Raw genomic sequence first — 26,298 nt, forward strand, 5'->3', positions numbered from 1 at the left:
CCATAAAAATGCAAGCCTTAAAAATACAGTGCATCTAAATGCAAGTACAGCTAATGTAATGCATATTTTTTTTCATTTAGAGCAATTCAACAAGCTTTTTATTTCAAAAACATTTGGCATTAATTTACTTCCATAGTACTCTCCTGAGTAAGATATTTTACATAAAACTGAAAAACTGAAAGAATCTGCAGGAGAATTTTTCTGAAGAACAGAGCTCAGTTTAACTGTTCAGAACAAACAAGAGACTCATGAAGAATCATCACAAAACAAACAAACAGTGGTAGATCATCCAGGTAACCACACACAGTATTAAGAATCAGTGGTTCACATACTCATGAATGGGGTTATTTTAATAAATTCAGCTATTTTTTTGTCTTGTGGATTATATGTAAACATCTTTTATGTAAAATATCTTACTCAGGAGAGTACTAAATAAAAAATAACATGCATCTCCTTTATTTTGTTAACATTATTCACATTTTCAGAGATTCTGCAAGTAGTTCACATATGTAACGAAGCGGGACTGAGGCAGAGATCCATGTGCAGCTTTTATTAAAGTGAGAGTGGTCGTACAGGCAGGGTCAAACAGGAGCAAACAGGAACAGCAAGGGACAGGCAGAATCGTGGTCAAGGAACAAGCAAAGATCAGGACAGGCAGATATCACTCACAGGTCGGTATGCAAAGCAAGGGTCAGGACAGGCAGCAATGGGTCAGTAAACAGGAAACAGGCAGGATCAGGAAACAGGCAGGATCAGTAAACAGGAAACAGGCAGACAATAAACACAGGGAAACACTCGGAAATGATACACTGGGTAATCAAGACTTCGCGGTGAGGTGGTGTGTGTGAAGGTCCTTTATAGTCCTGGTAATGAGCTGCAGCTGGGTGTGGTGATCAGTGATTAGTGTGAAGTGTGTGCAGGTGAGTGGTAGAGAGGATGATGGGAGATGTAGTCCGGGAACAGTGACAGGAACAGACGTGATCGTGACATAACGCCCCCCTCCCGGAAGGCGCGTCCCAGGTCAGGTGGCTCGGGCAGCCACGGCAGGTCAGGGTCCATAGGTGACCCCAGTGGATCATAGTCCATAGGAGACCCCAGCAGGTCAGAGTCCATAAATGACCCCAGCGGGTCAGAGTCCATAAGTGACCCTAGCGGGTCAGAGTCCATTGATGGCCGTAACAGTTCAAAGGCCCATAACGGCCATGGTCGAGCAGGGTCCCCACCCACAAACTCCCCACGCTCAGGTACACTGCCCCCCCCCAAAAAGTTCTTGGGGATTTCAGTGGAGCCCGTAGCGGGTTTGTGGGCAAGGAGTTCGGGTGGTTCCGGCAGGGCAAGGTGTTTGAGTGGCGCCAGCAGGGCGAGAAGCACAGGTGGCGCCGGCAGAGCGAGACGTTTGGGCGGAGCAGGAGAGACCTCTGGAATGGTCCCCAGGCCCACAGCGGCCTCTTGAGGAGAGGAGGACGCCTTCTTCCTCCTCTTCCTCCTCCTCTTTTTCCGAGGGTGAGTCGATGATTCACCGGTTGGAACAGGTTCAGGAGCAGACCCACTGGCTGAAGCGGGTTCTGGAGCGGACTTAATGGCTGGAACGTCCCCTACCTCCGTGAGCACCGAAGGGGCGGCCATCTTGCCCGTAGGCACTGGCAAAGCGGCCATCTTGTCCATCGCGTCCAGGGCGCTTGAGAGCGTTGCAACAGGCGAGCTTGAGAGCGTAGCGCCCGGCGAGCTTGAGAGCGTAGCGCCCGGCGGGCTTGAGTGCGAAGTGACCGGCGGGCTTGAGTGCGAAGTGGCTGGTGGATGCTTAGGGATGCCAGCCGCTCGAGCTGAAGTCATCGGCGGATCTGCCACACTGCAATGCAGTCCTCTCCGCTCCCTGACTGATCTAGAGATGTGACGTGACTCTGGACGATCAGCGACGACGTGACTTTGCTCTGGGCGATCAGCGAAGGCGTGACGTTGCTCTGGGTGATCAGCGAAGGCGTGACGTTGCTCTGGGCGATCAGCGGAGACGTGACGTGGCTCTGGGAGATCAAATGTGGCTTGACTTTGTGTTGTTGTTGTGACCGCCATTTTGTGAGTGTCCTTTGGCGCGGCAGCCATTACATGATTAAGCGTGGTGTCGCATTCCTCCGCGACACCCACAGTAAACAGAGAGCCAACAGTCAATAAAGCATAATCCAGAAAATGACTAAGTGAAGAACGGGGTCCCTCACGAATCAACTGTGACTTGAGTGGCTGATTAACGCCTTCACAGAAAAAGTCTATGAGCACACAGTCCGGCAGGTCTGAACAATATGCAATATTGAGGTATTCTGTGATGTAATCCTCCAGTGAACGTGTGCCCTGCGTACTCCATAGCAACAACTGATCAATGTCCATACCGTAAAAATGTCCTCCGGGGAAGCTGCTGGATCGAGGTGGCGGCGAAGTCTTCTGTAACGAAGCGGGACTGAGGCAGAGATCCATGTGCAGCTTTTATTAAAGTGAGAGTGGTCGTACAGGCAGGGTCAAACAGGAGCAAACAGGAACAGCAAGGGACAGGCAGAATCGTGGTCAAGGAACAAGCAAAGATCAGGACAGGCAGATATCACTCACAGGTCGGTATGCAAAGCAAGGGTCAGGACAGGCAGCAATGGGTCAGTAAACAGGAAACAGGCAGGATCAGTAAACAGGAAACAGGCAGGATCAGTAAACAGGAAACAGGCAGACAATAAACACAGGGAAACACTCGGAAATGATACACTGGGTAATCAAGACTTCGCGGTGAGGTGGTGTGTGTGAAGGTCCTTTATAGTCCTGGTAATGAGCTGCAGCTGGGTGTGGTGATCAGTGATTAGTGTGAAGTGTGTGCAGGTGAGTGGTAGAGAGGATGATGGGAGATGTAGTCCGGGAACAGTGACAGGAACAGACGTGATCGTGACAACATACTTTTTCTTGCAACTGTATATAGCACCTCACTACCATGTTAAAATATAAATATACAGTTTCTATGGTATTTTTTATGAAAAACATAGCCTAAATAATATTTTTACTATAAATACAAATGCATAGCACAAATACATTGTACAAATGCACAAATGCTATAGCTTAATAACAAAAAATACTGTAATTATATTACATTATTCCTTTAATACATGTCTACATTAATAATATAATAAAATTTGATTTGAATATACCACATTTCTGCCACAAAACCATGGTACAGTTCGGGGTCGGACTGGCCATCAGACCACTGTATAATGTAGACTGGCCAGTTAGTGTTACTACAGTGAATCCATGGTAAATAATGATGATTTGAAGTGTATGATGCATATTCTTTAAAAACCTATTCATAGTGTTCTTTAGTGTATTCCAACCTTATGTTTATGAGCATTCTATTTTCTAATATATGTTAATTAGAAATCAGTTTGTAAAAATGTATGAATTGCAAAACTATGCTTAAATCTGTGTAAGAAAATAATTTATGAATTTAGATTCATAACTATGCATTGTATATCTTTTTACTGAAAATGGTATGAAAAGGATTGTATATTGTTGTATGTGTTGTATGTAGTTATGTGCTTTCCTATTGTTTTTTATTATTATTATTGTGCTTTGCCAGTTACCTCAATAATATTTCTTGTATCTCTTTTGATTTCCACAGGTATATCACCTTTTCTAAGGACAACCTCTCCTCACCCGATTGGACATGGCCATTTTGTATTCTCTGAAAATGATAGAAGAGTTATAGAGACGGACCAGTCAGTCACACAGGGAATAGTTCCATCTTTGAAGTCAAATTCTGCCTCTCCAACCCATGCCCAACCTAAGGACCCCTGTGGTACTGGTATGGGCCCCTGTGTTTTTTCTAAAGATCAAAATAATGCTGAAAAATATGGTGCAACAAATGGCAGCTTTTTAGTGTGGGCAGACTTAAAACGCACACTGTCATTTGCATGGGAGCTGCATGTATTTGGTTCTGCTGTCCTCTTCCTTCTGCTTACCGTTGGCTCAGTCCTTGGCTTAGCGTTAGCTCCCAGCTTCCACTGCTCTCACTGTGGTGAACTGATGCTCACCAATAGCTTCTTGTTAGTTGTGGGTGTGGTTAGAGCAGGCCACTTTTTGCTTGATCCATATGGGACACGGTTCCTTCTGCCACCTCCTGTAATAATAGCTTTATACACGCTGCCGTTACCACTGTTAATTTTGGCACAGGCTGCATTAGTAATATTGGTACTAAAAAAGGCAGGAGTAACTTGGCTACCACCAACACTTCAGCACCCCCCTCTGTTAGGAGTATTAGCTGTTTTACAATGCACTCTCCTACTTGCTGCAGACTTGCTTTCCCCTGCACTTTCGCCTGCTGTTCCCATCGTCCTACAGAGCCTCACACTAATTGCAGGCCTGACACTGTGTTTAGGCTACCTTTTCTTGGCACTGCCACGCCTCTCTCACACACATGCAGCTCGGGGAAGAAATAAGGGAATAGGTGAAGAAAAGGTGCATGTTTTAGCATGGGTACTGGCAGTGTGCGCTCTTCTTGGGGCATTGTGCTGTCTGTTGCACATTTATGCCTGCATGTGGCTATATGGACTACTAGGAGACTGGAGACTCTTTCGTTGGGCATGGTGGCTCTGTCAGTTCTGGGGACGACTGTTGGAGCTTGTCTGGGCTTTCTGCCTGCTTCTGGTGTCTTCCTGGGTCTTCTGGAGACCCAATGGAGGCCACATATGTGGAGCACCAAGACAGGAAGGAGCTGCCACAGAAAGCTTGCCCTCACCCTCTCAATCATCAAACTCTACCAGCAGACATACATGCTGGGCAAAGATTGTGCAGAGCCTCAAGGTAAGGCAACAAAGGAAATCTGAAAGTAATGGGATTGGAGGGTCCAGCAGTAGTGCAGTGGTGGGAGAGTTGCCCAATAACTGGGCAGGACAGGAGCGATCAGGGGTGGACATTAGCAAGAGCCTCATACGAAATCATGACCACCTCAAAGACACCAATCATGGGCGCAATCTGAAAAGCTTTGCAGGGGGCTCTGCAGGTTCATTGCTAGGACTGCAGCCACTTGCACATCCACCTCAGTGCTCTTCAACTAGCAGTCTGGACAGGGACAAGGAGTCAGCCATCTCACTCTGTGATTTTGACCTGCGCCCTCCAACCCCAATTGACCTTGGCCGCAGTATTGATGAGGCACTTCATCGTCAGCATCTGTTAAGGGGCGAATGTTTGTTCCAGCCACTGCGACCACTATCACCTCCTCCCTCTCAAAACCTTTGGATGCGACGAAATAGTGAACCCCAAATCACACTGTCATTGAGCAGTGATGAACACACGTTGCTCACAGAGTCCTCCACAGGTCTGGATCGCTCCATTCCTAGTGCTGTGCCCAGCCGACAGGTCACAGCTCCCCCTACACCCACTCATCAGGGCTTCCGTTGGGTCTCTGAGGCACCAGTGCCTTCCTCTTTGTCCTGCCCGGTCTCACTGCACCCTTCCCCAAGCACAAGCCATGCCCTCATGCACAGTGCAGAAAACACAAGGCTGTTTCTAACCCCTGACCTTGAAAGTTCACAATCAAATAGTAGAGGTGGGAATAGTTACTTGAAAGTCACACGAAATGATGACTCAGCCAGTGTTGGCAGTGACATTATTGACCTTTGAACATGATGTGGCACACAACAACTCAAGGTTAAAATGCATTCACATTATCCAAAAATCAGAGATTACACATTTAATTATGACTTGCTCAGATGGACTGACTTTAATTGTAGTATAATGGTACTAAGTATAATGGTATATACTAGTATAAAGAAGTGCAATCAATGTTTTTTTTTTGTTGTTTTTTTTTTTTTTTTCAAAAGTTTTGTTTACTGATGTGTACATACAACAGAAGTCTATGAGGCAAGGCATTCAAAAAGTGTGTATTTTGTTTTTACCATTATTAATGTTTTTGTATAAAATGTTTGTTATTTGATCAGGAAAGTTATCCAAATTGTCTTTTTTTCAGTGGTAGGACCACTATTATAGACAAATTAACTTCTAGTTATGTGTTATTTGTGTAATTTCTGTTGGTGGGGTGACTCCATGTACAGTACTTCACAAAGAGTTACTAGTCTCCTGTTATTATTTGTAATATTTAAGTTTTGTGGCTGTACCTATGAAGTAATGCGTATTTTAATATTTATGCTGATGCAGTGCCTTGTCCCATAGACCAACCTAAGTGCTACCTTAGCAAACATTGTGAAGACCTGTGTCTGGATAGTATCTTTTTTCTTCTTTGCTCTGCATTTGAACTGAATTAATACTGTATGTGCTAGAACATGTTGACTTTCTTGCCCATGCTTTGTACTTCCAGTTTATTCCTGCAATACAGCATACCAGAAACATGCCAAACATTCCCACAATTGGAGTTATGTTTAGTAAAATCATTTTTATATAACTGACTTGGCAACTGACTGAATAGCAGACTAACATTTTGTTTGTTGGTGCATTCAGCAGTTTGGCCAAATTTCAAAACAGTTGAATGCTCAGCTCATCACTACTTTATTCAATACAACAGAACTCATGTCCAAGCAATAAATTATAGAAAGCTGTGAGTATAACTAAAACAGATTATGTATATACTATATTTTTGTTTGTAAATAATGGTGTATTCTGGTTACATGCAATGCATTTACTGTGAATGACAATCTTTCCTATTGCAAGAATATTAACTGATTCTAAAAAATACAATGTTGTCAGTCAATGACAAATGCATAGACAGATGCATATTAACATTTGCATAGCTTTCCTTCTTTAAAATTTCTCAGTGCCATAGTAAAACCAACACAGTTTGGTCACATCTTAACTAGGCACTATACAGTGCCCTCCACAAATATTGGCATCCTTAGTAAATATGAGCAAAGGCAGCTTTGAAAATAAATCTGCATTGTTTATCCTTTTGATCTTTCATTCAAAAAATTCACAAAATTCTAACCTTTCATTTAAGTAAAACAATTGAAAATGGGGGAAAAAGCTCATTATGAAATAAATATTTTTCTCTAGTTCATGTTGGCCACAATTATTGGCACCCAATTATTGCAAAGTCCTTTCCCCAAGATAACAGCTCTGAGTCTTCTTCTATAATACCTGGTGAGTTTGGAGAACACCTGACAAGATATCAAAGACCATTCCTTCATACAGAATCTCTCCAGATCCTTCAGATTCCCAGCTCCATGTTGGTGCTTCTTCTCTTCAGTTCACCCCACTCATTTTCTGTAGGGTTCAGGTCAGGGAACTGGGACGTCCATGGCAGAAGCTTCATTTTGTGCTTAATGACACATTGTTTGTGTTGGATCATTGTCCTGATGGAAGATCCAACCACAGCCTATTATAAGATTTCTAGCAGAAGCAGTCAGGTTTTGATTTTTATCTGTTAGTATTTGATAGAATCCATGATGGCATGTATCTGAACAAGATGTCCAGGACCTCCAGCAAAACAAATAGGCCCACAGCATTAAAGATCCAGCACCATATTTAACAGTAGGCATTGGGATACTTTTTATCCCTGTTTGCACCAAACCCATCTAGTGGGTTTGCTGCCAAAAAGCTCTTTTTTTAGTTTCATCTCACCATAGAACCAGGTCCCTTTTGAAGTTCCATTCATGTCTGTCAACTGAATATGCTGGAGTTTGTTTTTGGATGAGTGAGGAGGATTTTTCTTGAAACCCTCCCAAACAACTTTTGGTGCTGTTTGGTAATTTTTTTTAGGCTTTCTGACCCCAAGACTCAGCAAATTTCTGCAATTGTCCAGCTGTGATCCTTGGAGAGTCTTTGGCCACTCAAACTCTCCTCCTTACTGTGCATCTTTAGTTGATTGGAACTTCTTAATTATTGCCCTGATGGTGGAAATGGGGATTTTCAATGCGTTGGCTTTTTTTCTTATAGACATTTTCTATTTTGTGAAGCTCAACAATCTTTTGCTGCACATCAGAACTATATTCTTTTGTTTTTCTCCTTGTGATGAATGATTAAGGGAATTTAGCCTTTGTGTTGTTTACACATATTTGTACTCCTGTGGAACAGGAAGTCATGGCTGGACAATTTCATGCTCCTGGTCACCCTGATGTGCTAAAAAATGTAAATATGAATGGGAATGTACTTCAGAGATATTTTACTCATAAGAATTTCTAGGGGTGCCAATAATTGTGGCCAACATGTATTGGAGAAAAACATTTATTTCATAATGTGAGTTTCCCCCTACTTTAAATTGTTTTACTTCGATGAAAGGTTAGAATTTTGTGATTTTTTTTAATGAAAGATCAAAAGGATAAACAATGCAGATTTATTTTCACAACCACCTTTGCTCCTATTTACTATGGGTGCCAATATTTGTGGAGGGCACTGTATGTGCTTGTATAGTGCTGTGACATATATATTTTAATTCAATTATTATCTTTCTTTTCAACTGTTTGCATGGTACATCTAACACCTGTTGAAATGTATTGATTAAAGCAGCAGTAACTCATCAAATGATGCTCAAATAAGAGCATTTTAACCAGGCACAACCCCACACATGGTATACTGTCAGGCATTTTAAAGAGATGATTTATGATGGTGGAGTAAGGCTGTGCAGTCCCAGCAAATTATGACAGATTGTGATAGTCCCCCCATATCTATATTTATGTATCTATGTATTTTTGTGGTCAAGTTTGCTTTTGAATAAAACAAAGTGTTATCACCAACATACTGTACTCTCTCTCTCTCTCTCTCTCTCTCTCTCTCTCTCTCTCTCTATATATATATATATACATTTTAATTGAAGTGTCAGTTTACCCACTGAGTTATCTTTCTCCTCACATGACTTTCACAAAACTTTAATCATTTAAATAAGCACTGCATTAGTGCTTGGTAAATTTAAGATAAATATATTCATTTTAACATCATATTGGTAAAAGCGTTATTTAAATGAGAAAAATAGAACTAAAAATCATAAATTCTTGTAAATGTGTTCTTTCACAATGTATAAAAACATTACCACTTTTTGCTGAAATCAGCTAATAAATGTTGCTCTTACAGTATAGTTGTCTTTGTTGCACATTACATTGCACAAACATATCTTATAATTGGAAAAATGTTTATAATATAAAATATTCTGACAATTTAGTAATAATTCTGGTGCAAGTATTAAATCACAGTGCGGAACTTGACATTGGTATTCTTCATCTTCTGTTTGTTGACCTCATCAAACTGTTCATTTTGTGCCACAGTGAAGTGATTTTTCCAGTCTCCAACTTTACCTTTTGGAACACAAACAAATAGAAGATAAAAGCAAATGAAAGGACAGAACTTATAAGTCTAAATTAGATAATTGGTTTATTAACCTTTCCGCATGAAGGGTGAGATCTTAAAGTCCATGACTGGGAGTGTGGAATAGTTGGTCATCTTGTTCTGTTTCATGGCGTCAAACTGTACCCCTTTTGTTATTTTCTCCCTCTCTTCAGCTGAAGTAGACAAACCCAAAAAGGAACACAAACGTTCCACTTCATGTCCAGTGTCCTGAGTAAGATGTGGAAAAACACATTCAACTTTAATGTTGATTTTACAGTATGCATCATAAAAATGTCACATTATGAACTGAACTTACTTCCACCAAATCTTCATAGAACAAGTAGAGCAAGTTAGAATATGTCTGTTTCTTCTCCCACCATCCACTGACATGGTCGAACCAAGGACCAAACACATCTAAGGGCAATATTAAAACAATTACTCAGTTGTAAATTTGTTGAATCATGTAGAGACATTTGACTTTTTTACTCCCCAAATGATTTATAAAAACATGTTTTAATATAATAATTTAATATAATTTCCTGACAATAAAACGGTTCTTTAGTTATACCCATTGCAATTGACTAATATGATTTAATTTCATTACTGTACAAAATATTTTACTTACTCTTTCCTTCCAAAAATTTCTGTAAGAAGGTGTTCCAGTCGCCTGGTTCAGGTTCTCCCATATTCATTCGATCAAAATGAAAATAGGAAACAGCATTGTCTTTGGCATTCCGAGCTACATACACAATCTGGAATGAGTGGACAAAAATTATTATAAGAAAGAAGATTTGTATTACATTATCTTAATTACACAACTAATGCTGTCTTAAATACAGGGAATTAAGTTGTGTTTCAATCCAATGGGTCCCCATGCAGGGTTCATTGCTCCCTACTAACTGAGCACACAGTATCTGTTAAAGTTTACTTCACTTGACAAAATGCGTTCGGAACACAGCAACATATCAAACACAGACAAAACCTAGGTCACTCATATTAGAGAAGATTGAGATTTCATTTTTCACCCAAAAATGAAAATTTTGTCATTAAAGAAGATATTTTAAAGAATGTCAGTAACCAGACAGTTGACAGCACCCATTGACTTCCATAGTAGGAAAAAAAAAAAAATACTATCGATGTCAATGGGTGCCATCAACTGTCTGGTTACCAACATTCTTTAAAATATCTTCTTTTGTGTTCAACAGAAGAAAGAAACTCATACAGGTTTGGAACAGCATAAGTTGAAATGATGACAAAATGTTTGGGTAAACTGTGATCTAACACATCGGTGTTTGGCCCACCACATGCTGCCAGAACAGCTTCACCTTGGCACAGATTCTGCAAGTCTCTGGAACTCTATTGGAGGGAGGTAACACCATTTTTCCAAAGGATGTTTCCTCATTTGATGTTTTGATTGTGGTGATGGTGCTGTCTTAACACATCGGTTTAAAACTTCCCATAGGTGTTCAACTGGATTGAGATCCAGGGACTGGTTGAGATCATATGCCATAGCATATGATTCACATTTTTTTTCATTGTCATAAAACCATTCAGTGAGCCCTCTTGTTATCTTGTGTTACCTCATTGTCATACCAGAAGAGATCACTTACATCAGGATAAAGATGTTCCATCATAGGATTAAGGTGATTACTCAACAATGCTGCATTGATGGGGACAAGTGGATCCACACCATGCCAGCAAAATGCACAGATCCACCAGATCTGTATTTTTCTTTCATTTGTCATCGTTCTATGTAGGGGTGTCGCAATATACTATATATACTATATATTGATGATAATCATGATATTCAAAGCATGAAATATCGATATCGTGTTAATTTAGGGTGTGACAATATACTGGTATTGGCGATAACCACAATATTTAAAATGAATAGGACGCTTATGATATCATGATATGTAAATACTCCAGCGGCAGTACCTGGTTGACCTCTCAGGTGGCAGTATTCCTTAACACTGACACCTGTCAAACAAGAAGAAGACCCAGTGCGTGCAGCAATAGAAGAAGAAGAACCATGTCGGGAGAGCGAGAGGCTCTGTCCACACCCGAAAAAAGTAAGCTCGATAGTATGGAAGTTTTTCGGCTTCCAAGAAAACAGCCCAATTTGCAGAATTTGCCTAGCGACAGTCAGTGCGTAGGGTGGCAACACCACCAACTTTTTTACCCACCTCTGTGTCCATCACCCTGCAGATTACGCCATTTTACAGAGAGTAAGTTGCGATTATTTTACCAGTCATGGAATGGGAAATGTTATATTAACCTGTTAACAGCGATTTTCTGTGTTCATACGCACTGAAATAAAGGGTGATTCTTTTAATAAAGAATCACCCTTTTCTTTACAAGAATCAAGTTTTCTTTACTCGGCGTGATGTAGCCATGCATGCAGTTATATGCCCTCAAAATTCAAGATACATGGGCATTTTTGCCCCGACGAGTTTTTGTCATTATATCATATGATAAGTAGTTGTATTATAATGTCACACGAGCAAGAGTGCCGTTTTCCCCAAATCAGCACAAATGCAATGTTCATGTAACTTATAAATGAATAAAATGAACAATGTGAGTTACATTTTAGACACAATATTGTTATATTGTTTGTTTTTTCTTTATTTCACCAATGAAAATTTCAAATTATGAACAACAGAGTCCCCGTGCAACAGAGAGAAAAGTTTTTGTTCCCTTTCGATACTTCACTCGTACTGCGTATGGGGATAGGTCTCCTTTTTCCCTGTTACTGAAGCCTTTTTCAATAGTGCAGTGTAACTGCAGCGCGGCGTAGCTGCGTGAGTCTATGGCGACAAAGCGCACAAAGAAGCCCGCTAAAATGGGCGGGGCTTATAGCTATATATGCGGGCATTTCGCCATGGGATTTCAGTTCTTCACGACTGAGCTGAGTTTGCCGGACGAAGAGCTGAGTTCGAGCCACTCGCCACCCGCTTTATGTCTGCTCTAAAAGAGCTTTTCCAGGCGGTTCACACCGCTCTAAAAGAGCTTCCAGCGGCTCTCGCCGCTCTAAAAGAGCTTTCAGCAGCCCTCGCCGCTCTAAAAGAGCCCCACAAACGCCGTTTTCACGGCGGTGGCGTAGTTGCAAATGCCGCGCCACACTTGTGGCACATGCAGAGCCCCTCTGCATGATGATGACGGGCACGGTGAGTGCGTCGGCTGCTTGGGCAAGCCCCACGCAGAGGCTGCGTTCACCGGGACCTCATGTTCTCACTGTGAGAACATGAGTCTCGCCTCTCTGCGCTCGCGGATCGCCTTCTTCACTTAAGGCGGTCCCGCCGCTTGCGCCATCCCATCTTCTTCCTCCCGCGAGCCGGCTAGCGCCACGGATTTGGCCCTGCGTACCACGAAAGCTACAGCCCAGGCCATCGGATGGTCCATGGCCAGCTTGGTCGTGCTTGAGCGCCATCTCTGGCTCAACCTGACCGAAATTAAGGATGTGGACAAGACGGTCTTTTTAGACACGTCCTAGTCCAGTCAGACAGCATGACAGTGGTGTCTTACATAAATCACCAGGGCGGTCTTTCGTCCAGCCGCTTATACGCACTGGCGAAGCGCCTTTTGGAATGGCCATTACCCAGGTTGCAGTCGCTCAGGGCGACGCACATACCAGGAAGAATGAATCTGGGAGCAGATATGCTATCTCGGAGCAATGTCCCCTCAGACGAGTGGACGCTCCACCCCCAGATGGTTCTCACTATCTGGGAGATCTTCGGGAGGGCAGAGATAGACCTCTTCGCCTCAGAAGACAACTCTCACTGCCCAATCTATTTTTCGAAGGAGGAAGATGCGCTGGCCCACAATTGGCCCAGCCGCCTCCTTTATGCTTTTCCCCCGATCACTCTGATCCCTCAGGTCATCAGACGAGTCAGAGAAGACAAGCACAGAGTCCTCCTGGTGGCCCCGCTCTGGAGGAGCCAAGTTTGGTCCTCAGAGCTGTTCAGGCTTTCCACGGAAGCCCCGTGGCTGATTCCCCTGAGACTGGACCTCCTCTCTCAGGCGAACAGGACAATCTGGCACCCTCAGCCAGAACTCTGGGCTCTGCACCTCTGGTCCCTCAATGGGAGCCTGTGAACCTCCCCGGGGATGTGCTAAATACCATCTCTCAGGCGAGAGCCCCATCCACAAGACGCCTCTACGCCCAGAAATGGTCGGTCTTTGTTGACTGGTGGAGTGCGACGTATCCCCAATACTGTCATTCCTCCAGGAGTGCTTAGATAAGGGTCTCACCCCTTCAACACTCAAAGTATACGTAGCAGCCATTGCAGCGTTCCACGCTCCCGTCGCTGGCCAGTCAGTGGGTCGAAACAGCCTTGTGGTGCATTAAATCCCCCTCGTCCTCTCACTATTCCCACCTGGGACCTCTCTACAGTCCTCAGAGCTCTCAAAGGGCCTCCCTTTGAGCCACTGTGTTCAGCTGACCTCAGGCCCCTAAGGCTCAAAACCGCTCTGCTACTTGCATTAGCATCGGTCAAGAGTGTCGGCGACTTGCAGGCCATCTCCGTGAGCCCTGCATGCCTTGAATTTGGGCCAAACGACTCCAAAGTCGTTTTAAAACCCAGGCATGGCTACGTCCCTAAAGTGCTCTCGACCCTGTTCAGAGCACAGTTTCATTTCCCTCTCAGCGCTGCCTCCCTCGTCAGATGAGCGAGAGTTGGAATTACTCTGCCCCGTCAGGGCATTGAGGATCTACACTGAGCGATCACAGCCGTTCCGGCAATACGATCAGCTCTTTATCTGCTTTGGTGGCCGCACCAAATGGTCTTCGTTCTCAAAGCAATGTCTTTCACGTTCGATAGTCGACACTATTGCTCTCTGTTACTCCTCTTTGGGCCTTGACTGCCCCATATGAGTCAGAGCCCACTCCACTAGAGGAATGGCCTCTTGAGCTCCGCCTCATGCCATTTTGGGAGTTAGCTTCCCTTTTGCAAGTGTAACATGGGTTCGACGGCTTCGGCCTTCTCACTTGTCCACTGGTCCCCCTGCGGTCGTTCCCTGCCGTGGCACGGCGCGGTTGAATTAATTCCCCATATGCAGTACGAGTGAAGTATCGAAAGGGAATGTACTCGGTTACGAACGTAACCTCGGTTCCCTGAGATACGGAACGAGTACTGCGTTACTTGCCGTGCCACGAGGCTGCGGCTTCAGTGTCGTCGCTTCAGTCGAATGACCTGAAATCCCATTGCGAAATGCCCGCTTATATAGCTATAATCCCCGCCCGTTTTGGCGGGCTTCTTCGCGCGCTTTGTCGCCATAGGCTCGCGCAGCTACGTTGCGCCGTCATTGGTTCAACAACTTCTCATTAGTGAACCAATGACGTTGCAGTTACACTGCGCTATTGAAAAAGGCTTCAGTAACGGGAAAAAGGAGACCTTTCCCCATAAGCAGTACTCGTTCCGTATCTCAGGGAACCGAGGTTACGTTCATAATTCAGTCAGTTATACTGACTGAATCCGCGTTTTGAATGAATAAGTTTAATTAATGATTAAATTACCCATTCAATAAAGACTGTCACTTGCTTGCTTCCTGAATGAATCAGTCATTTGAACAAATCGTTTGAATAACTCTCTCACTCACTCACTCACTCATTGACTTGCTGCCACCTATTGGCAGTTTAGTTTCATATTTAAAGTACATTTGAATTAAAAAGTTAAAAATAGAAAAACTTCCATATTTAAATAATGAATTAAATTTATGTACACAGTAGGGCTGTTCAACGATAACCGATGTTATCGTGTACAAAATAAGAGTCTGTGTTTACGTAATATATGTGTGTTTGTTTTGTGTATAATTATTATGTATATATAAATATACACATATACATGTATATATTTAAGAAAAATATCTTATATTTCTATACAAATATTTACATTTATATATAATTTAAATATATAAAAATATAAATATATTTATATATTTATACATACATGCTTATATTTCTTAAAAATATACATTTATGTGTGTGTATTTATATATACATAATAATTATACACAAAACAAACACACATATATTACATAAACACAGACTCTTATTTTGTACACGATAACCACGGTTATCATTGAACAGCCCTAGTACACAGCATGACAAATTGTAAATGCTGTGTAAATATATTAATGCCACTTCTCATTCTGTGTCACCTCTGTATTGCAAAGATGGATTTTGATGATAATGATTTCACTTGATTGGTAACAGCCACAATGTATAGGCTACTAGGCTAGTATTAATTTTTTATTTCTTCAGTTCTTAAAAAGCCATAAATTTGACTTAAAAAAATGTGCAGCAACCCTGAAAGAGAAAAACTAAATAAAGTAAAAATTATTTAGATTGATACACCCTCCCCAAGGATTCTATAGATATCGTGATATATCGATATCGTGAATTCTTTTGGCCACAATAGCCGAAATGGCGAAATGAAATGGCGAAGGGCCCTCTTGATCCTCTAAGGATTATTATTATTAGGGCCAAAGCTCTAAGGGCTGAAGGCCCTTTTGTTTTCTTTAGGATTATTATTATTAGGGCCAAAGCCCAAAGGTCTGAAGGCCCTATTGTTTTCTTTAGGATTATTATTATTAGGGCCAAAGCCCTAAGGGCTGAAGGCCCTTTTGTTTTCTTTAGGATTATTAGGGCCAAAGCCCTAAGGGCTGAGGGCCCTTTTGTTTTCTTTAGGATTATTATTATTAGGGCCAAAGCCCTGTAAATAATAATCTGCTTCAAACTTCACATGTTCAATGATAGTCCTGGCCTGAAGACATCAACATGGCAAAATTCAGTTACGGTAAAAGCGCCACCTGTTGGCCGCAGGAAGTGTGGCATTTCGAAATGACTTTGGCATAATTCTCCTGTATTCACTCACTTAAATGCATGACGCCCACTGTTCTCAACGCTGCTTGTTATTAGGGCCCGAGCACCGATGGTGTGAGGTCAGAACCCGCGGCCATTACAGCCGGAGAAAAGCTGGTACCCGGGCGTGGCAGAGGGGCTCGACAGCGCCCCCTTGAATTGGGTCAGAAAACGTGGTCCATATATCAAACACGCTTGCACATACAAGTATAAAACTCGGTACATATATAGACTTTATCGGGCCAAACAACTTTCGTACTCTAAGTTATACGTCACCTCAACAGGAAGTCAGCTATTATGGGTTGTTTGAAAAACGCATGCTCTGGAATTTGATATACTCTTCCTAGGCAATTAATCCGATCACCACCAAACTCGGACAGCATGAAGTCAAGACATTGATGATGAAAAATTGCCAGCGGATTTTTGATATCTCGAACGGTTTGGCTGTGGCGAGGCAACGAATTTATGGCGAAAAAAGGGAAACAGGAAATGTGTTATAACTTCTGCATACATTGATTGATCTTTATGAATCTTCACGAGTGTGTTGGTTGTAATAGTCAGATCACATGGATGTGACTATTGTGAGTCAAAGTTATACTGCCACCAACTGGCAGCAGGGATGCTTTGATCTCAAAATGCTTTGAGATCACCATTTTATTTTTATCCGATTTGCTTCAAACTTCACCACAATAATGTCAAAACATGGCAGATGTAGACCTTTGAAAAGAATTGTGATATCTCAAACATAGTTGCCTTGGCAACACGTCAAACTTTTATAATATTCTTTGGCATTTTTGAAGCCGTTAACATGCTTCAAATTGGATGAAACTCGACACACACATCAATATTGTCAACCAGTAGACATGGACAAAGCCATAGAAATGGGCGTGGTGGAGGGGCTCAGTAGCGCCACCTTTTGACAAAAGTGGGGGGGTTAGTTTTTCCTACAGTCACCAAACTCGGTACACATATTATTCTCATCAAGCCGGACAATTTTCTAATTTACATTCATTAGCTCCGACCAACAGGAAGTCAGCTATTTTTGTTTGAATGTTAATTTTTTGAAAAAACAGGCTATGAATTTTATACTACTACTCCTACAGGGTTTATCCAATTTACACCAAGCTTTTTTTAACTTGTTGCTAACACATTGAAGTTGTTTAATTGCAAACGGATTTTGGATATCTCAAACAGTTTGGCCGTGGCGAGGCAACGAATTTATGGCAAGAAAAGGGAAACAAAGTGTTATAACTTCTGCATACATTAATTGATTTTGATGAAACTTTGGCTTAGTCTTCGTTGTACAAGGCTGATCACATGGATTTGACTATTGTGATTCAAAGTCATAGCGCCACCAACTGGAAGCAGAAAATGTGTCACTTTCAGCATACATTGAGATCACCCTCTTATTTTTACCTGATTTGCTTCAAAATTCATCAGAATAATGTTAAAACTTGGCACATGTAATCCTTTGAAAATGGGCAGGGAGGAGGGGCTCTATAGCGGCACCTTGTAGTGCAGTAAATGTGGAGTGAATTTGACATAGTCCTTTGATGTTTAACCGTTTTAAGTGCCTATTGCCCGCCGTGCACAGTTGCCCTGAAGCCACCGGGGTGGCGGTGCCACCGGGCTTGGGCCCGCCATCGCTGCTCGCAGCTATATTTTTTTTTTTTTTTTTCCGTCTTCCGGGGCTTTTTGGGGGCCTTAACATGCTCAAAAACTCTTGAAAATTGGCACACACATTGGAATCCGCGGCCATTAGGACGCCGGAGAGGCTGGTACCCGGGCGTGGCAGGGGGGCTCGACAGCGCCCCCTTGAAAAAAGTCTGAAAATTTGGTCCATATATTAAACATGCTTGCACGTATTAGTATGAAACTCGGTACACATATAGACCTCATCGGGCCGAACAACTTTCGCGCTCTAAGTTAATCGCCACGCCAACAGGAAGTCAGCTATTAAGGGTTGTTTGAAAAACGCATGCTCTGGAATTTGATATACTCCTCCTAGACGATTAATCCGATCGCCACCAAACTCGGTCAGCATGAAGTCAAGACACTGATGATTAAAAATTTCCAGGGGATTTTTGATATCTCGAACGGTTTGGCCGTGGCGAGGCAACGAATTTATGGCGAGAAAAAGGAAACAGGAAATGTGTTATAACGTCTTAATACATATATTGATCTTTATGAAACTTCACGAGTGTGTTCGTTATAGGAGTCTGATCACATGGATGTGACTATTGTGAGTCAAAGTTATAGCGCCACCAACTGGCAGCAGGAAGTGTATCACTTTTTGAAATGTTTTGAGATCACCCTCTTATTTTTACCTGATTTGCTTCAAACTTCATCAGTGTAATGTCAATACACAGCAGATGTAGACCTATGACAGGATTTTTGATATTTGAAATATTGTTGCCATGGCAACAGGTCAAACTGTAATAATATTCTTGAGTGTTTTTGAGGCTCTTAACATGCTTCAAATTGCATGAAACTCGACACACACATCAATATTGTCAACCAGTAGACATGGACAAAGCCATAGAAATGGGCGTGGTGGAGGGGCTCAGTAGCGCCACCTTTTGACAAAAGTGGGGGTTAGTTTTTCCTACAGTCACCAAACTCGGTACACATATTATTCTCATCAAGCCGGACAATTTTCTAATTTACATTCATTAGCTCCGACCAACAGGAAGTCAGCTATTTTGGTTTGAATGTTAATTTTTTGAAAAAACAGGCTATGAATTTTATACTACTACTCCTACAGGGTTTATCCAATTTACACCAAGCTTTTTTTAACTTGTTGCGAACACATTGAAGTTGTTTAATTGCAAACGGATTTTGGATATCTCAAACGGTTTGGCCGTGGCGAGGCAACGAATTTATGGCGAGAAAAGGGAAACAGGAAATGTGTTATAACTTCTGCATACATTGATTGATGTTTATGAAACTTCAGGAGTGTGTTGGTTGTAGTAGTCTGATCACATGGATGTAACTATTGTGAGTCAAAGTTATAGCGCCACCAAATGGCAGCAAGAAGTGTATCACTTTTAAAATGCTTTGAGATCACCCTCTTATTTTTACCTGATTTGCTTCAAACTTCATCAGTGTAATGTCAATACACAGCAGATGTAGACCTATGACAGGATTTTTGATATTTGAAATATTGTTGCCATGGCAACAGGTCAAACTGTAATAATATTCTTGAGTATTTTTGAGGCTCTTAACATGCTTCAAATTGCATGAAACTCGACACACACATCAATATTGTCAACCAGTAGACATGGACAAAGCCATAGAAATGGGCGTGGTGGAGGGGCTCAGTAGCGCCACCTTTTGACAAAAGTGGGGGTTAGTTTTTCCTACAGTCACCAAACTCGGTACACATATTATTCTCATCAAGCCGGACAATTTTCTAATTTACATTCATTAGCTCCGACCAACAGGAAGTCAGCTATTTTTGTTTGAATGTTAATTTTTTGAAAAAACAGGCTATGAATTTTATACTACTACTCCTACAGGGTTTATCCAATTTACACCAAGCTTTTTTTAACTTGTTGCTAACACATTGAAGTTGTTTAATTGCAAACGGATTTTGGATATCTCAAACAGTTTGGCCGTGGCGAGGCAACGAATTTATGGCAAGAAAAGGGAAACAAAGTGTTATAACTTCTGCATACATTAATTGATTTTGATGAAACTTTGGCTTAGTCTTCAGTGTACAAGGCTGATCACATGGATTTGACTATTGTGATTCAAAGTCATAGCGCCACCAACTGGAAGCAGAAAATGTGTCACTTTCAGCATACATTGAGATCACCCTCTTATTTTTACCTGATTTGCTTCAAAATTCATCAGAATAATGTTAAAACTTGGCACATGTAATCCTTTGAAAATGGGCAGGGAGGAGGGGCTCTATAGCGGCACCTTGTAGTGCAGTAAATGTGGAGTGAATTTGACATAGTCCTTTGATGTTTAACCGTTTTAAGTGCCTATTGCCCGCCGTGCACAGTTGCCCTGAAGCCACCGGGGTGGCGGTGCCACCGGGCTTGGGCCCGCCATCGCTGCTCGCAGCTATATTTTTTTTTTTTTTTTTTTTTCCGTCTTCCGGGGCTTTTTGGGGGCCTTAACATGCTCAAAAACTCTTGAAAATTGGCACACACATTGGAATCCGCGGCCATTAGGACGCCGGAGAGGCTGGTACCCGGGCGTGGCAGGGGGGCTCGACAGCGCCCCCTTGAAAAAAGTCTGAAAATTTGGTCCATATATTAAACATGCTTGCACGTATTAGTATGAAACTCGGTACACATATAGACCTCATCGGGCCGAACAACTTTCGCGCTCTAAGTTAATCGCCACGCCAACAGGAAGTCAGCTATTAAGGGTTGTTTGAAAAACGCATGCTCTGGAATTTGATATACTCCTCCTAGACGATTAATCCGATCGCCACCAAACTCGGTCAGCATGAAGTCAAGACACTGATGATTAAAGATTGCCAGGGGATTTTTGATATCTCGAACGGTTTGGCCGTGGCGAGGCAACGAATTTATGGCGAGAAAAAGGAAACAGGAAATGTGTTATAACGTCTTAATACATATATTGATCTTTATGAAACTTCACGAGTGTGTTCGTTATAGGAGTCTGATCACATGGATGTGACTATTGTGAGTCAAAGTTATAGCGCCACCAACTGGCAGCAGGAAGTGTATCACTTTTTGAAATGTTTTGAGATCACCCTCTTATTTTTACCTGATTTGCTTCAAACTTCATCAGTGTAATGTCAATACACAGCAGATGTAGACCTATGACAGGATTTTTGATATTTGAAATATTGTTGCCATGGCAACAGGTCAAACTGTAATAATATTCTTGAGTGTTTTTGAGGCTCTTAACATGCTTCAAATTGCATGAAACTCGACACACACATCAATATTGTCAACCAGTAGACATGGACAAAGCCATAGAAATGGGCGTGGTGGAGGGGCTCAGTAGCGCCACCTTTTGACAAAAGTGGGGGTTAGTTTTTCCTACAGTCACCAAACTCGGTACACATATTATTCTCATCAAGCCGGACAATTTTCTAATTTACATTCATTAGCTCCGACCAACAGGAAGTCAGCTATTTTGGTTTGAATGTTAATTTTTTGAAAAAACAGGCTATGAATTTTATACTACTACTCCTACAGGGTTTATCCAATTTACACCAAGCTTTTTTTAACTTGTTGCAAACACATTGAAGTTGTTTAATTGCAAACGGATTTTGGATATCTCAAACGGTTTGGCCGTGGCGAGGCAACAAATTTATGGCGAGAAAAGGGAAACAGGAAATGTGTTATAACTTCTGCATACATTGATTGATGTTTATGAAACTTCAGGAGTGTGTTGGTTGTAGTAGTCTGATCACATGGATGTAACTATTGTGAGTCAAAGTTATAGCGCCACCAAATGGCAGCAAGAAGTGTATCACTTTTAAAATGCTTTGAGATCACCCTCTTATTTTTACCTGATTTGCTTCAAACTTCATCAGTGTAATGTCAATACACAGCAGATGTAGACCTATGACAGGATTTTTGATATTTGAAATATTGTTGCCATGGCAACAGGTCAAACTGTAATAATATTATTGAGTGTTTTTGAGGCTCTTAACATGCTTCAAATTGCATGAAACTCGACACACACATCAATATTGTCAACCAGTAGACATGGACAAAGCCATAGAAATGGGCGTGGTGGAGGGGCTCAGTAGCGCCACCTTTTGACAAAAGTGGGGGGTTAGTTTTTCCTACAGTCACCAAACTCGGTACACATATTATTCTCATCAAGCCGGACAATTTTCTAATTTACATTCATTAGCTCCGACCAACAGGAAGTCAGCTATTTTGGTTTGAATGTTAATTTTTTGAAAAAACAGGCTATGAATTTTATACTACTACTCCTACAGGGTTTATCCAATTTACACCAAGCTTTTTTTAACTTGTTGCTAACACATTGAAGTTGTTTAATTGCAAACGGATTTTGGATATCTCAAACGGTTTGGCCGTGGCGAGGCAACGAATTTATGGCAAGAAAAGGGAAACAAAGTGTTATAACTTCTGCATACATTAATTGATTTTGATGAAACTTTGGCTTAGTCTTCGTTGTACAAGGCTGATCACATGGATTTGAGTATTGTGATTCAAAGTCATAGCGCCACCAACTGGAAGCAGAAAATGTGTCACTTTCAGCATACTTTGAGATCACCCTCTTATTTTTACCTGATTTGCTTCAAAATTCATCAGAATAATGTTAAAATTTGGCACATGTAATCCTTTGATAATGGGCAGGGAGGAGGGGCTCTATAGCGGCACCTTGTAGTGCAGTAAATGTGGAGTGAATTTGACATAGTCCTTTGATGTTTAACCGTTTTAAGTGCCTATTGCCCGCTGTGCACAGTTGCCCTGAAGCCACCGGGGTGGCGGTGCCACCGGGCTTGGGCCCGCCATCGCTGCTCGCAGCTATATTTATTTTTATTTTTTATTTTTTTTTCCGTCTTCCGGGGCTTTTTGGGGGCCTTAACATGCTCAAAAACTCTTGAAAATTGGCACACACATTGGAATCCGCGGCCATTAGGACGCCGGAGAGGCTGGTACCCGGGCGTGGCAGGGGGGCTTGACAGCGCCCCCTTGAAAAAAGTCTGAAAATTTGGTCCATATATTAAACATGCTTGCACGTATTAGTATGAAACTCGGTACACATATAGACCTCATCGGGCCGAACAACTTTCGCGCTCTAAGTTAATCGCCACGCCAACAGGAAGTCAGCTATTAAGGGTTGTTTGAAAAACGCATGCTCTGGAATTTGATATACTCCTCCTAGACGATTAATCCGATCGCCACCAAACTCGGTCAGCATGAAGTCAAGACACTGATGATTAAAAATTGCCAGGGGATTTTTGATATCTCGAACGGTTTGGCCGTGGCGAGGCAACGAATTTATGGCGAGAAAAAGGAAACAGGAAATGTGTTATAACGTCTTAATACATATATTGATCTTTATGAAACTTCACGAGTGTGTTCGTTATAGGAGTCTGATCACATGGATGTGACTATTGTGAGTCAAAGTTATAGCGCCACCAACTGGCAGCAGGAAGTGTATCACTTTTTGAAATGTTTTGAGATCACCCTCTTATTTTTACCTGATTTGCTTCAAACTTCATCAGTGTAATGTCAATACACAGCAGATGTAGACCTATGACAGGATTTTTGATATTTGAAATATTGTTGCCATGGCAACAGGTCAAACTGTAATAATATTCTTGAGTGTTTTTGAGGCTCTTAACATGCTTCAAATTGCATGAAACTCGACACACACATCAATATTGTCAACCAGTAGACATGGACAAAGCCATAGAAATGGGCGTGGTGGAGGGGCTCAGTAGCGCCACCTTTTGACAAAAGTGGGGGTTAGTTTTTCCTACAGTCACCAAACTCGGTACACATATTATTCTCATCAAGCTGGACAATTTTCTAATTTACATTCATTAGCTCCGACCAACAGGAAGTCAGCTATTTTGGTTTGAATGTTAATTTTTTGAAAAAACAGGCTATGAATTTTATACTACTACTCCTACAGGGTTTATCCAATTTACACCAAGCTTTTTTTAACTTGTTGCGAACACATTGAAGTTGTTTAATTGCAAACGTATTTTGGATATCTCAAACGGTTTGGCCGTGGCGAGGCAACGAATTTATGGCGAGAAAAGGGAAACAGGAAATGTGTTATAACTTCTGCATACATTGATTGATGTTTATGAAACTTCAGGAGTGTGTTGGTTGTAGTAGTCTGATCACATGGATGTAACTATTGTGAGTCAAAGTTATAGCGCCACCAAATGGCAGCAAGAAGTGTATCACTTTTAAAATGCTTTGAGATCACCCTCTTATTTTTACCTGATTTGCTTCAAACTTCATCAGTGTAATGTCAATACACAGCAGATGTAGACCTATGACAGGATTTTTGATATTTGAAATATTGTTGCCATGGCAACAGGTCAAACTGTAATAATATTCTTGAGTGTTTTTGAGGCTCTTAACATGCTTCAAATTGCATGAAACTCGACACACACATCAATATTGTCAACCAGTAGACATGGACAAAGCCATAGAAATGGGCGTGGTGGAGGGGCTCAGTAGCACCACCTTTTGACAAAAGTGGGGGTTAGTTTTTCCTACAGTCACCAAACTCGGTACACATATTATTCTCATCAAGCCGGACAATTTTCTAATTTACATTCATTAGCTCCGACCAACAGGAAGTCAGCTATTTTGGTTTGAATGTTAATTTTTTGAAAAAACAGGCTATGAATTTTATACTACTACTCCTACAGGGTTTATCCAATTTACACCAAGCTTTTTTTAACTTGTTGCTAACACATTGAAGTTGTTTAATTGCAAACGGATTTTGGATATCTCAAACGGTTTGGCCGTGGCGAGGCAACGAATTTATGGCAAGAAAAGGGAAACAAAGTGTTATAACTTCTGCATACATTAATTGATTTTGATGAAACTTTGGCTTAGTCTTCGTTGTACAAGGCTGATCACATGGATTTGACTATTGTGATTCAAAGTCATAGCGCCACCAACTGGAAGCAGAAAATGTGTCACTTTCAGCATACATTGAGATCACCCTCTTATTTTTACCTGATTTGCTTCAAAATTCATCAGAATAATGTTAAAACTTGGCACATGTAATCCTTTGAAAATGGGCAGGGAGGAGGGGCTCTATAACGGCACCTTGTAGTGCAGTAAATGTGGAGTGAATTTGACATAGTCCTTTGATGTTTAACCGTTTTAAGTGCCTATTGCCCGCTGTGCACAGTTGCCCTGAAGCCACCGGGGTGGCGGTGCCACCGGGCTTGGGCCCGCCATCGCTGCTCGCAGCTATATTTATTTATTTATTTATTTATTTATTTTTTTTTTTTCGTCTTCCGGGGCTTTTTGGGGGCCTTAACATGCTCAAAAACTCTTGAAAATTGGCACACACATTGGAATCCGCGGCCATTAGGACGCCGGAGAGGCTGGTACCCGGGCGTGGCAGGGGGGCTCGACAGCGCCCCCTTGAAAAAAGTCTGAAAATTTGGTCCATATATTAAACATGCTTGCACGTATTAGTATGAAACTCGGTACACATATAGAACTCATCGGGCCGAACAACTTTCGCGCTCTAAGTTAATCGCCACGCCAACAGGAAGTCAGCTATTAAGGGTTGTTTGAAAAACGCATACTCTGGAATTTGATACACTCCTCCTAGACGATTAATCCGATCGCCACCAAACTCGGTCAGCATGAAGTCAAGACACTGATGATTAAAAATTGCCAGGGGATTTTTGATATCTCGAACGGTTTGGCCGTGGCGAGGCAACGAATTTATGGCGAGAAAAAGGAAACAGGAAATGTGTTATAACGTCTTAATACATATATTGATCTTTATGAAACTTCACGAGTGTGTTCGTTATAGGAGTCTGATCACATGGATGTGACTATTGTGAGTCAAAGTTATAGCGCCACCAACTGGCAGCAGGAAGTGTATCACTTTTTGAAATGTTTTGAGATCACCCTCTTATTTTTACCTGATTTGCTTCAAACTTCATCAGTGTAATGTCAATACACAGCAGATGTAGACCTATGACAGGATTTTTGATATTTGAAATATTGTTGCCATGGCAACAGGTCAAACTGTAATAATATTCTTGAGTGTTTTTGAGGCTCTTAACATGCTTCAAATTGCATGAAACTCGACACACACATCAATATTGTCAACCAGTAGACATGGACAAAGCCATAGAAATGGGCGTGGTGGAGGGGCTCAGTAGCGCCACCTTTTGACAAAAGTGGGGGTTAGTTTTTCCTACAGTCACCAAACTCGGTACACATATTATTCTCATCAAGCCGGACAATTTTCTAATTTACATTCATTAGCTCCGACCAACAGGAAGTCAGCTATTTTGGTTTGAATGTTAATTTTTTGAAAAAACAGGCTATGAATTTTATACTACTACTCCTACAGGGTTTATCCAATTTACACCAAGCTTTTTTTAACTTGTTGCGAACACATTGAAGTTGTTTAATTGCAAACGTATTTTGGATATCTCAAACGGTTTGGCCGTGGCG

At 41.7% G+C, this 26,298-nt stretch overlaps 2 protein-coding genes across 3 annotated transcripts in view; one reads left to right on the plus strand and one right to left on the minus strand.

Annotated features, from left to right (window-relative positions):
- Positions 1–8,244, plus strand: part of LOC137026725 (proline-rich transmembrane protein 3) — a 37,329-nt gene extending 29,085 nt beyond the window's left edge. For both annotated transcript variants that reach the window (XM_067394157.1, XM_067394158.1), the window contains one exon: positions 3,644–8,244. In XM_067394157.1, the coding sequence (XP_067250258.1) occupies positions 3,644–5,643 (2,000 nt within the window). In that variant the 3' untranslated portion in view covers positions 5,644–8,244. The remainder of the gene's footprint in view (positions 1–3,643) is intronic.
- Positions 8,245–8,269: 25 nt separating this feature from the next.
- LOC137026726 (cytosolic sulfotransferase 3) overlaps positions 8,270–26,298 on the minus strand; it is an 88,704-nt gene continuing 70,675 nt past the window's right edge. Inside the window, exons 5-8 of the mRNA XM_067394159.1 lie at positions 9,917–10,043; positions 9,608–9,705; positions 9,345–9,519; positions 8,270–9,260 (exon numbers count right to left, since the gene is read on the minus strand). Coding sequence (XP_067250260.1) covers positions 9,148–9,260; positions 9,345–9,519; positions 9,608–9,705; positions 9,917–10,043 — 513 coding nt within the window. The 3' untranslated portion in view covers positions 8,270–9,147. The remainder of the gene's footprint in view (positions 9,261–9,344; positions 9,520–9,607; positions 9,706–9,916; positions 10,044–26,298) is intronic.

This window comes from Chanodichthys erythropterus, chromosome 9 (genome assembly GCF_024489055.1).
Source record: "Chanodichthys erythropterus isolate Z2021 chromosome 9, ASM2448905v1, whole genome shotgun sequence".
Classification (NCBI taxonomy): domain Eukaryota; kingdom Metazoa; phylum Chordata; class Actinopteri; order Cypriniformes; family Xenocyprididae; genus Chanodichthys; species Chanodichthys erythropterus.